Genomic DNA, 18,540 nt, shown 5'->3' with positions numbered 1-18,540 from the left:
TAACTTGCTTTGTACAGATATACTTGAGTAATCGCTTGTGCTTATTTGAGGATTCCTGCAAAGTAAGAATATGAGGAAGTTTGATATACCCTGCTGCAGTAGGGATCTAGCCTTAACATCTTGAGGACCGTAGGCTTACACCTCCCTAGTGACCTTTTTTTTTTCAAATTGGTGCCCTGCAGCTTTAATGCCTCGCTGCAGAGCTATACAAAGAAGCTCACCAATTAGTCCCCCCCCCCCCACCCTTTTCTGCACACCAACAGAGCTTTCTGTTGGTGGGCTCTGATCGCTGCTCTGATGTGTCATTTTATTTTTAATACATTTGTCATTTTTTAAAATGTATTTCTGTATCCCACCCCTCCCTCCTCCAGCAACCAATTACGGCGATCAGCTCTCGTAGACATCAGCCTATGAGAGCTGATTGCTCTCTTAGCCTCTCCAGGAGACAGCCAAGTGCCACGGCTGTCCCTAGTACAGCGCTGCCGTAGATCGCAGCACTGTACAGTGTAACAGTCTAATAGCGGCCGATGTTAGACTGTTACACTGTAACATCATGCAAGCGGGGATACACGCGTGATCTTCTGCAAAACCCCACCCCAGGACTTGACGACAATTGGCATTACGCGGTCCAGGGGCTGCCAGCTTCCCTTAGGCAGTCGGGAAGCAGTTAACATAAACATATAAGCCTAGTTTGAGCCCAGTCATTATGCTGTGCATTGTTGGTGGATGCCTGTAGCCAATCATGTATTAAAGTGGGATGAAACTCCATATTCACTAAAAAAATGTAAACAAATTATCCAATAAATAGTTTATTAAGCTTACCTATCCTGTTGTTTTTAATGTTCACTATCAGATTTAAGAGAAATGTGATGTGGAAAAAGAAAATATCTCTCCTGGTGTCCATCTTTACTGTTTCTCTGTGATGCCAAAAGTGACATTACTTGTGCCTTTTTTTTTAAACCCAGCTCAGTGTTAATTTACTGCTGTAAACTCTTCAGTTTCGGGGATTCAATTACCTTCTGGTCATAGTGTCCTTATCTGAAATAGGAAGTTTCTGTTATTTGCACCTTTCGACAACCCACAATCCTGTTGGCACTGCTTGTCAGGAATATAGCAGCTAGTTGTGAGGCTGATGATGTTAGGAATACAGGAACATATTTCTTTCATTTTCCCATTTTTATATCTGCTATGTTATGTCAAAGGTGTAGGTATGCCAGGCTAGATTCATAGACTGTTCATGTGATTGTGTGTGTGGGTCAATAGACCTACATTTGCATCTAAAGAGGACTTCAGTGAATAGAGCTGGGGTAATCAGACAATGGCAGAAGTAAAGTGTTGAAGTCATTGACACTTGAAACATTTACACTTCTGTTGAGGAAGGCTGTTAAAGCATTGTGAAGAACTCTAGACTAGTCAGGAAGAGTCTCTTCACCAAAAGTTGACGTGTGTTAAACACTATTTCATTGTGAGGAAATTGAATTATTGGTGGAGGTGCAAACTATACCCTGTAAATTACATCTGTTGGAAGGTGTTGGAAATCTCTGCAGACTTTAAAAACGGAGACAGGAAAAAGCCTTAATCAAGTTTTCACCTGGAGTTGAAAAGCCTCACTTCAGTCTTTTGATGTATAGACTTTTACCTGGAAATAGAATTATGTCTGAGATTTAATTAAAAACTAGTTCCTCCACTCCCCAAGTAAGTTGCAGCCTCCAGGCGTATCTCACAGTATAAAACAGCAGCTAGGATAGTCACAACTTGCAGTTCTTGGAGATAGCGCACACGGCTAGAACTAACCTGGTTCCTGACCAGAAAGTGCATACTCCCGCAACAACGCCAGATTGATACGCTGGTACGTTTATTTCCCCGTTTATCTTGGTAAGCAAATCGCTTTGTGTGTATTTTTGTACTTTTATCTTTGTAACTTTTTACTTTGTTTTTGTAATCTTTTGTATATATTCTGTTCTGCATTGTTCCACTTTTTTTCCCTGGAATATTAAATTATTATTTAATAAGCTTGACTTCTGCCGTACTAAACTAACACTCATAGCCTAGAAGAGATTGAAGTGTGTATAAGTCCGTGCCTGATTGTATGATTGAGCGACACTACCGTATCAGATTGTAATTGCATTGTGTGTGGGGCGTTTGTCATACGTTGGCCTAAAGCGCGCAGCTGACCCAACGTACGAAAACGCCAGTGCGAGTAACTCAACAGCTGAGTGGCTAACAGTATCGTTCGGAACGACTGTTAGTGATTTTGCTTCACTACAGTGTAAGATTGCAACTGTGTGTGTGTGTGAGTGCGGCCTAAGCGCAAAGCTGACCCGAATACGAAAACGCGGATTGCGCGCTAAGGGACTCGACAGCAGAGTGAAAGTGTCTAGCAAACCACTAGTGGTGGCAGTGAGAGGTGTTCTGAGGGGTCCCAGCCTTGTTTTAGCTCGAATAAGGCTGCTCCCCGCTTGATCTGGTCAAACCCGCAGTCGGGAACCGTATACGCAGGCGTGCCGCGGCCCGGTTCCTGACACTGCTCATTTTGGCACAGTTTAGTAAAGGCACACAGACCAGGTAAAAGAAAAAATAGGGGATGTTTAGGGACTTATTTTAGAAAAAAAAAGGGGTTTGGATATATATTTGGGGCACTGACTATTTTTGGGTACATTTTTATTTTGGGGTGTTACAACCCCCTTTCACACCAAACCCACCACCACACCTACCTCTTTTTTTTTTTCTGTATGTGTTTAGTGGTATTTATTTAACAAAATAAGCAAAATACAAACCAAAGAGTTTGTAAAAGTTGTAGCGATGTGAGACATAGTTTCAATTCAAAGAGTCCTCAACCATGTATTACAACATCCATACATGCTAAATTAGTAGTGATTGCAACATTCCGCTGATTTGTCGCTGCAATCCATTTAAATATCAAGATGATCTGGGCTGTTTAACTACTTTCGTGCCAGCAGTCTCTGCCCCCAGACCAGAGACTGCTGGTACTGTACAACGGCGCTTACCGAGGAATCTGCACAATAATCAGTCGGTCACGCCGTTCTGCCCCTGCCACAGGCTCCTCTCTCTTGAATTGCAGCAGGTGCAGAGAGGCGAGATGGGCAGGGACGCGCGATTTACTGCGACGTAGAGTCAACGTCCAGTCAGGGCTGCAGCACCACCTGCTGGACATAGATTCGTACTGCCTTGTTCCGGGAGAGGTTAATTTATACTGCATCATAACCTTACACAATAATGTATATAGACAGCATAGCAAAAATTCAATGAAACTTGTGCAGGGAGGGAGGAAAGGCACTGCTGGCCTCTGCTTCTGAGCTTGCTGGGTTACTGTGCTGATCTCTATAAATGGGCCGCATGTAATCCTCCTTGCCATTTTATGTGGCCCTCAAGAACTTCAAATGTGTATCGTTGTAAACAGTAAAAGTACAGTACCACTCCCTTCCCATCCAGAGAACGACAGGTTTTCTGCAGCAACAACCCACGGGACCCCCCTAAGAGATTAGCATGCATCCCCCTCCTTGGCTATAAATCCCCGTCCCCCATGTGGCTGATAAAACAAACACTTACCTTCCCCCCTCTCCCCACATAGCAGAGTAGTGGAGAAGTGTAATGTTTTTCCTCCTCCAGCACTGTCGTGTCTCTTCTGTACTCCCCAGCAGCTGCACGCTCTATACTTCCATACCTCCAACTGTCGATCACATTGCAAGCATTCAGAGCCAGAGGTATGCTATGCAGCATAGAAGTTGTGTCTGTCAGGAAGATTAGAGGAGACCGAAGTAGCTCTGGAGCAGGTCATTATTAAACTGATCCTCTACAGAATGAGGAGGAGCAGAGAACCAGGCTCCCGCATGGTCGGTATAGGTACCCCATGTTATGTGAGACTGTTCAATAAGTGTTTTTATTTTATTTTAATAAGTAATTCAGCCCCCAACCTAGACTGTTTTAGATTATAAAAAATATGCAGGGGAGGGGGGCGTTCCTTGTAAACCCAGTATATCACAGTTCACTTCATAAAAACATGGATCGCTACAACCAGAGAAATGTCCCTTTTTAAAGGGAACCTAAACTGAGAGGGATATGGATTTTTCCTTTTAAAATAATACCAGTTCCCTGACTCTGATGCTGATCCTGTGTCTCTAATACTTTTAGCCACAGTCCCTGAACAAGCAGATCAGGTGCTCTGACTGAAGTCAGACTGGATTAGCTGCACGCCTGTTTCAGGTATGTGATTCAGCCACTGGAGCAGCTTAAGAGATCAGCAGGACTGCCAGGCAACTGGTATTGTTTAAAAGAAAACATCCATATCCCTCTCAGTTTAGGTTCTCTTTAAATGCTATTCTGAAGTATGGTGTAGCGCTCAACATTAAATAATCATAAACTCAATTAGAAACAGTCCATGCATATATCAAAGTCCAATAGTCGGCTTGAAACTCCAAAGTATCTTCTTTAGTGTATTAACTCTGCAATAAAAATAATCAGAATGCACTCCCCAAATTTCCAGGCTATTCTATGCAGATCAGCAAACAGGCATGTGGCCCAGCCAGCAATATACTTCTCCTTCCAACGTCCTTAGCCTCTCCGTAGACCTCAGACAGGGATAAAAGATTGCAAGCACAATAGTGCAGTATCTTTGGTTGTATCACACCTCCAGTGCTCCCCCACACATCCACCCACCAGTGTGAACCAACACAGCAGGTTGAGTGAGATAAAGCCAGGTATAAGTAATCAGAACACGTTCACCAGACATCCAGGCTAATCTGTACACATCAGCAAACTACGCATGTGGCCCAGCCAGCAATGTGAGCCTCCTTCCAACGTTCTTACATTCTCCAACAATCTCATATGGGGACATAAGATGAGAACACAATAGTGCAGTATCTTTGGTTGTATTCACACCTCCAGTGCTCCCACACACGTTCACCCTCTAGTGTGAACCAGCACCAAGGATTAAACAAGATAGACCAGATATACAAGCCTCTCACTAAATATCCAGGCTGACCCAGCACAGACCAGCTACAGCGTTCATATGAGTGTAGAAAAAAGTTGCCGTCTCCAGTTACCTCCAATTCTTAACCTTCAACTCAAGAGGATACTCCTATAGTGTAATAACGTCTTTATTTCATGAAAGCTAAAATCAGTGCACTTACAAACTTTCTTTAAAAATGTGCATATAAAACTCCATCACATGGACTCCGGCGTCTCGTCTGCTGCCAAACTCCGACCGACTAGCTTCGTCCATGATGACTCATCAGCCCCAGATGAGTGACTGACTACAGGCAGAGGCAAGAGAGGCTCCAGCCTCAGGGCGCCGTGTAGGAGGGGCGCACAACTCACTCAGCTATCATTCCCCTGTTGTGTTTGAAGCAAAAAGAAATAAGAAAATGGGGTACATATCGGTGACTGCAAGCCAAATAACTAGAGATTAAGGTGTTGGGCGGGGGGGGGGGGGGGGGGTCGGGGCCCTGGAACGCCTCTTACTCTAATAGCAATCAGTGTGTGACGGTGGGGGGATGGAGGGCGCACTTTAGCGTCTCAGCCTTGAGTGCTGGAGGACCTTGTCCCGGCTCTGACTACAAGAGGCTGAAGGAAGCCCCGGGTAAGTAAAAGATCTTTTCACCCCTTTTGTCAGGTTTCCTGTAAATTGTACCTTGAGTATGCAACATTTTGTTTACTGCATTTAACATCATTTTGTTTAATTCTGTCACTCAGGAGAAAACAAAATATGGAAAACCCAAAGGATGCCGTACACCATTCAACATCTTCATGACTGAAACTTACCCTGAAGCTAAAGGAGATTCCATAACTGTAAGTGTACATCCATTACTGTGGGCAGGAAACTTGGGTATTGCTGTAGAATATTAAGATCCTAACAGCTGGAAAGGTTGTTGAAATACACAAATGTGATAAGTTTTAGCTGACAGTTATTTTTGTCTTTAACCTCCCTGACGTTTTGAATCCGGGTTTTTTTAACCTAATTTTTTTTTTTTTTTTATCATGTAGCGAGCCTAGCGCTAGCTACACGATTCCCCCCTCCCTGCAGCGTCCGCCCATCCCCTCCGATCGCCGTCGGTGATCACGCCCATCAGGAAATCCCGTTCAGAATGGGATTTCCTGCAGGGCTTCCCCCGTCGCCATAGCGACGAACGGAATGACGTAATAGATGTTGTGACGTCACAGGGAGTCCTGATCCACCCCATAGCACAGCCTGGCGGTGATTGGCCAGGCTGCGCACGGGGTCTGCGAGGGGCCCTCTTTCGCGGCGGGCGGAGCAAAGTGCTAGCTGCGTGTTTCAAAAAAAAAATTATTCAAACCGGCCCACCAGAGCCTGAGCGGTGCCCTCCGGCGTTACTGCACGAGCTGAGCTCGTCCGTAACGCTAAGGAGGTTAACCAGCCAGTGTTGTGATCCTTTCAGCCTTGCTGTACTGCACAGGCTGTCAAATGATGTGTGGCTTGCTCAGTAAACAGTCACGTAGTACATTTTATTATTCTCAGAATAACGCACAACCCAACCTCACTCAGCCATGCCAATGTGTGATAAGAATGGAAAATCACACTGAACGTTTGAGCTTTTTAAATCCTTCATTATCTCACTGAGGTTTGCTCTTCACCATTCATTTCTTGCAGGAAAAGTTTAAACACGTGTCGCATAAGTGGAGTGAGCTGCCTAGCTCAGATAAACAGGTAAGAGATATTGAATATGCCTTTTCCTGATTGCAAGCCAATAGGGCAGCTTTCTAGGAGGCCAAATCCATATAGACTTGCCTATAAGGCCAGAAATGTATGTTGGACTTGTTAAAGTTTATTCATAGGGGGCAACTTGTATACGGCTCAGACCTACCCGTATTTTTCGCCTTATAAGATGCTCCGCAATATAAGACGCAACTAAGTTTAGGGGGCAAAAAACAAGGGAAAAAAATATAATAAACCTGGTGCGTCCATGTTCCAGGAGCGTCTTGTAGATGTTCTCCCTTAATTGGTGTCCTCCTGTGTCCTCTATCTGTCCCTAGCGTGTCCCCTTCTGTCCCCAGTGTGTGTACTACTGTCCCCAGTATGTCCCCTGATGCTCCCAGTATGTCCCTAATGTGTGCCTGCTTTCCCCAGTATGTCCCCAGTGTGTGTCTGGTACGTCCCCTGCTGTCCCCAGTATGCCCCTAGTGTGTGTCCTGCTGTCCCCAGTATGTCCCCTGCTGCTCCCAGTATGTCCCTAATGTGTGTCCTGCTGTCCCCTGTATGTCCCCAGTGTGTCTCTGGTACGTCCCCTGCTGTCCCCAGTATGTCCCCAGTGTGTGTCTGGTACGTCCCCTGCTGTCCCCAGTATGCCCCTAGTGTGTGTCCTGCTGTCCCCAGTATGTCCCCTGCTGCTCCCAGTATGTCCCTAATGTGTGTCCTGCTGTCCCCTGTATGTCCCCAGTGTGTCTCTGGTACGTCCCCTGCTGTCCCCAGTATGTCCCTAGTGTATGTCCTGCTGTCTTCAGGTGTTCCCTGTGTGTCCCCAGTACGTGTCCTGCTGTCTTCATTATGTCCCTAGTGTGTGTCTTGCTGTCCGTAGGTGTCCCTATTCTGCCTACAGTGTACCTCTCCGTGCATGTCCTCAGGCCCTAAACCGTCAACCCCCTCCCCTCCGGTCGCCATTTGTTTCTGTGTTCTCCCTGGGCGGTCCACAACTGCCGTGTGTATGCCACAAACACCCCCGCCGCTTGTGCATATGTTCCCCCTGTGTGGTCCGCATCTGCCCGCTTGTGCCCCCGCTTGAGTCGCCGCTTTCCCCCGGTGTAAATAGTTGTACCACGCTCATCTTACCTAAGTCAGTGCCTTCTGCTGGGATCAGAGACCTGTCTTCACACACGGCTCCCCCTAGTGAAGGCATCTGCTGATGACGCAGCAGAAGCAATTGGGGGGGGGGGGTTGGGGAGTTAAGGTTTGAGGACATGTAAGGGGAGGTACACTGTAGGCAGAATGGGGACACCTACGGACAGCAAGAAACACACTAATTACTCGAGTTGAAGTGCGGAAGTAAAAACAGGTCGCCGATCCCCACAGAAGACACTGACTTAGATAAGATGAGTGCGGTACAACTATTTACACCGGGGAACAAGCGGGGGCACAACCGGGCAGTTGCGGACCACACAGGGGGAACATATGCACAAGCGGCAGTGTTTGCGGACATACACACAATTTGTTGGCAGAAAATGGACCACATGCGGGAGCCATGGGCACACACGCGGGGCAGAGCAGCACATAAGGGGCAGTGCAGGGAATCCCCGACGTGGCGGCAGGTCACGGTTCCTATCGGCGGGCGTTCGTAAGTCGGGGATTCCCTGCCTTTGCCGTATAAGACGCAGGGACGTTTTCTCCACATTTTGGGGGGAGAAAAAGTGCGTCTTATACGGCGGAAAATACGGTAAATTTCTGACTTGTCCTGTATAATGCAGGTGACAATTGTGACAATTTGTACTACAGTAGAATCTTGTTCTAGTAATCTCTGATTTAGTTAACTGTTGGATATAGTAAGCTCAGTCCTCAGGGTTTAGTAAACCTTTGGATATAGTAAACTCAGTCCTCAGGTACCAGCAACTGCATCTCTATAAATATACAATGTATGACCAATTCTGATATAGTAAACAACCTTTGCTGGTCCCTTTTGAGTTTACTGTAATAGGAATCTACTGTACTAAACCCCGACCCTTCCCCCAGTACCTTCCCCCATTAGTGTGTCTTCCTGTCAGTCCTCTGGTACCAGAAGTGTCTGACAGCGTCAGTGCAGGCACAGCAGCCTAGCAGGTACTGTGTATGTGCTGCTGTATAGCGGTTTGCTCAAACAGTATTCTGAAAGTACAGCTTTAGTGCTCGTAAAGTTTCACTACATATCCAAGTGCCTCTAGTAAAAGTGCCAACATTACAGGGTAAATGCAGGGGTTGCTTTAGTCTATAAGTAAACCTTTATGTGCCAGAGCTGTGTTGGGTTTCGGGCACCTGGTTATTTTCTGTGTGTGTGTCTGCTTTTACCCTGCACTTTTGGCACTTTATACTTATAGCTGATTTGAATACTATATATAATATGGTAAAACTTTTAATAATGCTGGTTGAGCAGCATATTTTCTTGGACAACTCCTTCCCCCTTTTTACACATGCAGTATTATGAGGCGCTGTTCTGCTGTTACTGGCTGTGTTAATGGTTGCACTTGGGGGGGACACAAGATCTCTGCCTGGATTTACTCATCTGTGATTGGTGAACAGGAACACGTCCCTGAGCCAATCAAAGTGCCTGTGACTGAATGATCATGGCTTCAGCCAGAAGCTATGTTCATTAATTAAAATGAAAGTAAAGTTACACCATTCACAAATACTTCCTGTAAACACAGGATAAAATGTGTATCTAGTGGACAAAAAGTAAAATAAAAATATATAACTAGATACAGTCCCGATAGCTATTCATCTCCTCTGCCAACTTTTTCTTCCCCATAGTTATCAAAATAAAATACTTGTAGCATCAAATCCAAAACCCAAATTTACAGCATTTAACCTCCTCAGCGGTATGGACGAATATATCCGTCCATCACCGCCGGAGGTCGCCGCTCAGGCCCTGCTGGGCCGATTTTTACAAAATAAAAAGCAGCACACGCAGCCGGCACTTTGCCAGCCGCGTGTGCTGCCTGATCGCCGCCGCTCTGCGGCGACCCGCTGCGAGCAGTGGCGAAAGAGGGTCCCCCCAGCCGCCCGAGCCCTGCGCAGCCGGAACAAAAGTTCCGGCCAGTGCTAAGGGCTGGATCGGAGGCAGCTGACGTCAGGACGTCGGCTGACATCCATGACGTCGCTCCGCTCGTCGCTATGGCGACGATGTAAGCAAAACAAGGAAGGCCGCTCATTGCGGCCTTCCTTGTTTATTCTGGGCGCCGAAGGCGATCGGAAGAACGCCTCCGGAGCGCCCTCTAGTGGGCTTTCATGCAGCCAACTTTCAGTTGGCTGCATGAAACAGTTTTTTTTTTTAATTTAAAAAAAACCCTCCCGCAGCCTCCCTGGCGATCTTAATAGAACGCCAGGAAGGTTAAAGGGACCCTGAGACCGTTAGAGACTCTGTAAAGAAAAAAAAAAACCTCTGGGGGATACTGCAGGAGGGGGAAGCCTCAGGGTCCCAGAGCAGGCAATCCAGCTCTGGCTCAACCGGAATCCTCCCCCATCAAGCTTAACAAGACTTGAGTTATTTACCTCTCCAGGATCCAGCGCAGTAGCGGCTCTTCGTTCGAGGTAGGCGGAAAAAGCTGAGCCCGATCGTATCTGCTCTACTGCGCAGGCACAAAAGGACTGCTCTACTGCGCAGGCACAAAAGGACTGCTCTACTGCGCAGGCACAAAAGGGCTGCTCTACTGCGCAGGCACAAAAGGGCTGCTCTACTGCGCAGGCACAAAAGGGCTGCTCTACTGCGCAGGCACAAAAGGGCTGCTCTACTGCGCAGGCACAAAAGGGCTGCTCTACTGCGCAGGCACAAAAGGGCTGCTCTACTGCGCAGGCACAAAAGGGCTGCTCTACTGCGCAGGCACAAAAGGGCTGCTCTACTGCGCAGGCACAAAAGGGCTGCTCTACTGCGCAGGCACAAAAGGGCTGCTCTACTGCGCAGGCACAAAAGGGCTGCTCTACTGCGCAGGCACAAAAGGGCTGCTCTACTGCGCAGGCACAAAAGGGCTGCTCTACTGCGCAGGCACAAAAGGGCTGCTCTACTGCGCAGGCACAAAAGGGCTGCTCTACTGCGCAGGCACAAAAGGGCTGCTCTACTGCGCAGGCACAAAAGGGCTGCTCTACTGCGCAGGCACAAAAGGGCTGCTCTACTGCGCAGGCACAAAAGGGCTGCTCTACTGCGCAGGCACAAAAGGGCTGCTCTACTGCGCAGGCACAAAAGGGCTGCTCTACTGCGCAGGCACAAAAGGGCTGCTCTACTGCGCAGGCACAAAAGGGCTGCTCTACTGCGCAGGCACAAAAGGGCTGCTCTACTGCGCAGGCACAAAAGGGCTGCTCTACTGCGCAGGCACAAAAGGGCTGCTCTACTGCGCAGGCACAAAAGGGCTGCTCTACTGCGCAGGCACAAAAGGGCTGCTCTACTGCGCAGGCACAAAAGGGCTGCTCTACTGCGCAGGCACAAAAGGGCTGCTCTACTGCGCAGGCACAAAAGGGCTGCTCTACTGCGCAGGCACAAAAGGGCTGCTCTACTGCGCAGGCACAAAGGGCTGCTCTACTGCGCAGGCACAAAAGGACTTGCGCCTGCGCAGTAGAGCGGATCAATCATTTATTCTTGATTGTAATGGGTGAAAATTTATTGCGAGTAGAAATGTTGCCTGACACCGTCTGCTCATCCAACTGCAATCTTAGATCATGTTGTGATCTAACATATACGCGCACACACACTCGCTCTTTCTGCATAGGGCAGAATAGGATGCTCGTCAATGAACATATTGTACAGTGGTGAGGGATAGTCTGGTGCCAGGTGTTCAGGACAATTTTTTTTTGGGTGACATTTTTTTTACCTATGTGGTTTTTACAACTTAATCGAAGTGATCACATGCTTCGCTATTCATTATCTTGTAGGAGAATCTGCTCTTCTCTAATTAAAAGCCAGTAAACGAATTTCCGATGTAAAAGCCTGAAGGACGAGAGAAACCATTAGCTGGATGACATATTGGATATGTAGTTCGTACTCTGGACTTGCAGCTCTAGAGTCCCTGATATCTAAATATACAGTACTTGTTTTTTTTTTCCAAACTTACTTGAGTTTCCTCTTACAGAAACGTACTATAGTGGTAGAATAATTGGGTCTAGAGGGTGGTTGGAATATTAGATTGTGAGCAGCTGAGAGACAGGGAGAGATGTGTCAAATGTTCAGTGTACAGCTGCATGGAAAAAGACCATGTCACTTTAGAGATTTAGGCCCTGATATGCCAAACTCCGTTAAAGTGAACCCATTTATTTCCATTTTAGCAATACCAGTTGCCTGGCAGTCCTGCTGATGTTTCTGGTAATGAGTGTGTTAGTAGAATCACACACCTGAAACAGCATACAGCTAATTTTGTGGGAAACATCGGATCTGCATGCTTGTTCAGGGTCTGTGGCTAAAAGTATTAGAGGCAGAGGATCAGCAGGACAGCCAGGCAACTGGTATAGTTCAAAAGGAAATAAATATGGCAGGCTTTATATCCCTCTCACTTCAAGTTCCCTTTAAGATTGCCGTGTGCAGGCAGTGCACAGCAATTGTACAGGCACTAATGGCAGGGAAGCACCGCCCCTTAACACATTAGAACCACGCACGTAAATGAGGTAATGCATGTGTGTTGCTATGGTAACGTGCGTTGACACGTTACTATAGCAATGCACACGGCACTATTAGGTTAACGGGCAGTGCTCCCCCAGTGTTAGAACTGGTAAGATTGCTGTGCACTGCCTGCACACACCAATCTGCAGTTTAAGGAATCTGGCCTTAGGCTAGGTCCACACTAGGTACGGTTGCAGGACGGAGCCTGCGATCCGTGATCCTAGCCAAGGGAATGCAAACGGAGCAATGCTGCTTTTTTGCATCATACGTTTTTGATGTTTTTTTTTGTCCGAGGGGGTAGCAGGCAGGATGGGGGTGGCAGCGGGGAGGGGGACGTACCCCCCTCACCTGGATCCCCCGTCCCCGATACCCCCACCAGCTACATGCCGCAAAAATGTAAAGTATAGCAGCCGGGAGCTTACCGCCTTCTCCTACTACTTCCTCCGCTCGCCGCGTCGCTGCCTGCATTGCTGCCCTCTATACAGCATTGCAGGCAGTGACGTGGCGAGCGGAGGAAGTAGGGGGAGGAGGTAAGCTCCCCGCTTGCCACTGCTATACATTACATTTTTGCGGCATTGTAGCTGGAGGGGGTAGTGGGGACTCAGGGATCCAGGTGAGGGGGCGTGGCGTCCCCGCTGACCGCTGCCACCCCCATCCTGGGCCTGGCTGCTATACCCCTCCAACATAGCAGCCCTCTCTCTACCACAGGCTGTGACACAGAAACTGATTCGTTTCTGTGTCCAAATCTGCCTGTGTAGAGGGGGGATCTGTTTTCCTATAGCCTGCCACTACCCCTAAATGTATCAGGTTCCAGATGCGTTGCGGGAAAATGCAGCAGATCTGGGCCTTCCATTCAGGTTTTAAAACCGGGTCTCCACAAACGCATACGGATCAGTTTTTTGTTTGGATGAACACGGCTCTTATTTTTAACATTGCTATCCGTGGCTCCGTTTTTGATCAGGTTTTAAAACCGGAGAGACTGATACGTAGTCACATTTGCTGCCAGTATTTTTTCTGTGCTATATTATGTGTTAATCTTTTCCCTGTTTCCATATTATGTGACAGCAACTAGTTGCTGCCGCTCTAGTGTGACATTGTTGTTTTCTACTCCATTGAATGACATAACTAGCAGCAGCAGAGCAGCTCCTTAACCACTTGATGACCCACCCTTTACCCCCCATTTAAGGACCAGCGCTGTTGTAGCTGATCTGTGCTGGGTGGGCTCTGCAGCCCCCAGCACAGATCAGCGTGCAGGCAGAGCGACCAGATCGCCCCCCTTTTTTCCTCACTAGGGGGATGATGTGCTGGGGGGGTCTGATCGCTCCTGCCTGCCGGGTGTTGCGGGGGGGGGGCACCTCAAAGCCCCCCTCCGCGGCGAAATCCTTCCCCTCCCTCTCCTACCTGGCCCCCCCTTGGAGATCCGGGCTGCACAGGACGCTATCCGTCCTGTGCAGCCAGTGACGGGACGTCCCCTGTCACATGGTGGCGATCCCCGGCCGCTGATTGGCCGGGGATCGCCGATCTGCCTTACGGCGCTGCTGCGCAGCAGCGCCGTACAAATGTAAACAAAGCTGATTATTTCCGCTTGTGTTTACATTTAGCCTGCGAGCCGCCATCGGCGGCCCGCAGGCTATTCACGGAGCCCCCCGCCGTGAATTGACAGGAAGCAGCCGCTCGCACGAGCGGCTGCTTCCTGATTAATCAGCCTGCAGCTGGCGACGCAATACTGCGTCGCTGGTCCTGCAGCTGCCACTTTGCCGACGCGCGGTATGAGTGCGCGGTCGGCAAGTGGTTAAAGAGGATCAGTCAGCCATACTATCTCAGAAAAAAAAACACATACAGTGGAGGAAATAATTATTTGACCCCTCACTGATTTTGTAAGTTTGTCCAATGACAAAGAAATGAAAAGTCTCAGAACAGTATCATTTCAATGGTAGGTTTATTTTAACAGTGGCAGATAGCACATCAAAAGGAAAATCGAAAAAATAACCTTAAATAAAAGATAGCAACTGATTTGCATTTCATTGAGTGAAATAAGTTTTTGAACCCTCTAACAATAAAAGACTTAATACTTAGTGGAAAAACCCTTGTTTGCAAGCACAGAGGTCAAACGTTTCTTGTAATTGATGACCAAGTTTGCACACATTTTAGGAGGAATGTTGGTCCACTACTCTTTGCAGATCATCTCTAAATCCCTAAGGTTTCGAGGCTGTCTCTGTGCAACTCTGAGCTTGAGCTCCCTCCATAGGTTTTCTATTGGATTAAGGTCCGGAGACTGACTAGGCCACTCCATGACCTTAATGTGCTTCTTCTTGAGCCACTCCTTTGTTGCCTTTGCTGTATGTTTTGGGTCATTGTCGTGCTGGAACACCCATCCACGACCCATTTTCAGTTTCCTGGCAGAGAGAAGGAGGTTGTCGTTCAGGATTTCACGATACATGGCTCCGTCCATTTTCCCGTTATTGCGATTAAGTTGTCCTGTGCCCTTAGCAGAAAAACACCCCCAAAGCAAAATGTTTCCACCCCCATGCTTGACGGTGGGGACGGTGTTTTGGGGGTCATAGGCAGCATTTTTCTTCCTCCAAACACAGCGAGTTGAGTTAATGACAAAGAGCTCTATTTTGGTCTCATCAGACCACAGCACCTTCTCCCAGTCACTCACAGAATCATTCAGGTGTTCATTGGCAAACTTCAGACGGGCCTGCACATGTGCCTTCTTGAGCAGGGGGACCTTGTGAGCCCTGCAGGATTTTAATCCATTGCGGTGTAATGTGTTTCCAATGGTTTTCTTGGTGACTGTGGTCCCTGCTAATTTGAGGTCATTCACTAACTCCTCCCGTGTAGTTCTAGGATGCTTTTTCACCTTTCTCAGAACCATTGACACCCCACGAGGTGAGATCTTGCGCGGAGCCCCAGAGCGAGGTCGATTGATGGTCATTTTGTGCTCCTTCCATTTTCGAACAATAGCACCAACAGTTGTCACCTTCTCTCACAGCTTCTTGCTAATGGTTTTGTAGCCCATTCCAGCCTTGTGCAGGTCTACAATTTTGTCTCTGACATCCTTGGACAGCTCTTTGGTCTTTCCCATGTTGGAGAGTTTGGAGTCTACTTGATTGATTGATTCTGTGGACAGGTGTCTTTTATACAGGTGACTAGTTAAGACAGGTGTCCTTAATGAGGGTGACTAATTGAGTAGAAGTGTCTAACCACTCTGTGGGAGCCAGAACTCTTAATGGTTGGTAGGGGTTCAAAAACTTATTTCACTCAATGAAATGCAAATCAGTTGCTATCTTTTATTTAAGGTTATTTTTTCGATTTTCCTTTTGATGTGCTATCTGCCACTGTTAAAATAAACCTACCATTGAAATGATACTGTTCTGAGACTTTAAATTTCTTTGTCATTGGACAAACTTACAAAATTAGTGAGGGGTCAAATAATTATTTCCTCCACTGTAAGTAGATAAATACCTGCTCTACTTACATAACATTTGTATTGCACAGTCCGTGTTTTGATTATAGTGATTTTTCTACAGGAAAAAAGAGAAAATTCTTCTTAGCATTTCCCATGTTAATTGTGGCTATTTTGAAGCCAATCCTGATGCAATTTTCTCCCTTACTCTCCTCTGCCTGATTTGCACGCCCTTCACTATAAAAAGTGCATTGTCTCAGCATGAGAAATAATGGCCAATCAGAGAGGAACAGAGGTGTGGGAGGGGAAAGCAGGAGGAAAAAAGGCTTCAGCCAATCAGGCTGCATTAGTTAAGTCTGAGGGGAAATAGTGAAGCAAAAATGAACAACCCAGCATGCCCTGCAACTTCCTTGTGCACCACATTTTTTGTGTACCAAATAAGTCAGGTAAACTGGGGAATTATAATTTATCAATAAGAAAAGTAATAGTGATTTTAACTTTTGGATTACCTGGTTAGCATCCTTATTACTTGTTTACCAGATAAAAATAAATAATTGATATGATTATATGCCCAACAGTTACACTTAATCATCCTAGTACAGTGATCTGCAAACTTGGCTCTCCAGCTGTTAAGGAACTACGAGTCCCACAATGCATTGTGGGAGTCTGACAGCCACAGTCATGATTCATAAAGACAAATGCATTGTGGAACTTGTAGTTTTTTAACAGCTGGAGAGCCAAGTTTGCAGATCACTGTCCTAGTAGATGCAACTAGTAGCAGCACTTGAATACCCCCTGAATATTTGGTGCCAAAGTATGGCCTCTCATATCGCATCTCTATTTATATTTAGGACATTGCAGAGTTACCACAGCGGAGCATTATTCCACCAGTCTGCAACCACTGATGTCTTCCATGGCACTGTGACATCCCTCTAGGCATTTGGTCTTTCCATCTGCTTATATTCTGTAGCTACCTCTCCTATGTTCCCAATCACTGAGCTCCTCTTTCCAGCTGCCATCACCTCCCTTGTGTCTTCTGTCTCCATGGTTCCCCACTCTGCAGCCTCCAGCAATGCTCTGGTCCAGATACCCATTGCTTATAAGTGTCATATTGATAAATGGTGATAGTGCAAGACTAGAGGTTTCAGCTGCAGAGTAGAGACTTGAAAAAAAGAATTGGTGAGACTCAGATAAATGGAAGATATGGAACACGAGTGAGGTGGAGACAACTGAAGGAGGGAGCCCAGCAACTGGGAATACAGAAGAGGAAGCTAAAGCAGCCTCTCTCCTGAACTCTCTACTGCATATTAACTACATAGTAGGTCAGGAAGCTGCCTAGATGAACTATTGCTGATGGATAGACAGATGGGGGAAAACCTTCCTGTGGGGGAAGGGGAACGACACTTGGCAGTCCACGCTCTGCATTGTACATTATAGGGGGGGGGGGGCGGGGGGGATCGTACTGGTGATGGGGAACCACTTGTGTGACAGTTGATAGGAAATTGTTTTGTTGGCAGGAATGACAGTGGTGGAATAAAGATCACCTCCAGTTATAACTGTTTACTCTCATGTAAAAATGGGGGTTGGTTTTATATTCAAGTATGCATATGGTATGCTTCCTGCATTACTTGGCCCAAACTCTTGCTATACTAATATATGCTATAGCAACTGACTAATGACACTTCTAAAACTGAAATTTTAATTTTAGGCAGACAGACCATTTAACTACCACTAGCCAGGTTCAGCCTTCAGTTTTTTTTTATTGACAACATTTTTACAGTTATAACCAACCCTTCTTTATTGATATTTTGACTATTGTAACAGGTGTATATGCAGTTAGCTGAAGATGACAAAGTCCGATATGCAAATGAAATGAAAGTTTGGGAAGACCAGATGATTGAAATTGGGCGACACGATCTTATTCGAAATAAAAGTAGAGTCAAACTGTCACCTAAGAAATCCTACAGGAAGGGAAAAGCCATCAGTAAAGAAAAGAAGAGTAAGAAAGTTTCTAAGACTGCCAGTGGGAAAGAAAGTCAAAGGAAGCATGAAGAGTAATTCCATGGTGGGATTCTACAGTTCTCCATGACCAGGCTACATGACTGCCTGAGATTGTACGTTACAGCTGTGAGCAGCCTGTTTCCTTAACTAGGACTGACAAGGGGCACAATGCCTGTGAAGAACTGAAACAACAGCTAGCCCATGTGCAGATAAGTGGGCATTCCTGCCATGACAGTGCAGAAACATTTTTACTTTTAAGGGACATTCACAACCTGTTTTGTCCAGCCTTTTCAGGCCATTCTCAGTCCACACCAAATGATTCATCGCCTTTCATTTCAGATTCTTTTTTTCTTTTACGATTTGTTAAATTATGAGTCTACAATTACTATTTTTTTATTGTTTTGTTTGTGTGGTAGACTAGCATTGAAAATACCAGCAGTATGCTCACCTGTTTCTATACAAGGAATATAATAAGTGTTTATTCATTACACAGTGTGAGAACTGTTTTTGCTTCCATCTACACTGTACATAGAGGGAAGGCCTTTGACCAGAATTACTGAAGGAGATTATCCAGAGAACATGATAAAAAGAAGCACATTTAAAGACATTGGTGCATGGCGGTATCACCTGCATTGTGATGAGGAGTGCTCACCATATGGTGTGGTTGGAGGTGTTTTAGCATATGTATAAATTAGCATAAGCTTGCATCAACACAGAATTATTTGCATTGACCTTGCAGGTAGCTGCTAGCACAAGCGCATAAGGTTAGCGCTAATCAAAATCACCATGTTATGTTGTCAGAGTCCTGAGTAAAAAGAAGCACGTCGG

General features: G+C 46.5%; 1 protein-coding gene across 1 annotated transcript in view; it reads left to right on the top strand.

Annotated features, from left to right (window-relative positions):
- Positions 1 to 18,200, top strand: part of LOC137533827 (transcription factor A, mitochondrial-like) — a 46,360-nt gene extending 28,160 nt beyond the window's left edge. The window contains exons 5-7 of the mRNA XM_068255079.1: positions 5,713 to 5,808; positions 6,629 to 6,685; positions 17,536 to 18,200. Of these exons, the coding sequence (XP_068111180.1) occupies positions 5,713 to 5,808; positions 6,629 to 6,685; positions 17,536 to 17,769 (387 nt within the window). The 3' untranslated portion in view covers positions 17,770 to 18,200. The remainder of the gene's footprint in view (positions 1 to 5,712; positions 5,809 to 6,628; positions 6,686 to 17,535) is intronic.
- The last annotated feature ends 340 nt before the right edge of the window (positions 18,201 to 18,540 follow it).

This window comes from Hyperolius riggenbachi, chromosome 10 (assembly GCF_040937935.1).
Source record: "Hyperolius riggenbachi isolate aHypRig1 chromosome 10, aHypRig1.pri, whole genome shotgun sequence".
NCBI lineage: Eukaryota > Metazoa > Chordata > Amphibia > Anura > Hyperoliidae > Hyperolius > Hyperolius riggenbachi.
Note: the sequence above shows the minus strand (reverse complement) of the source record. Positions and strands in the feature narration are given on the sequence as shown.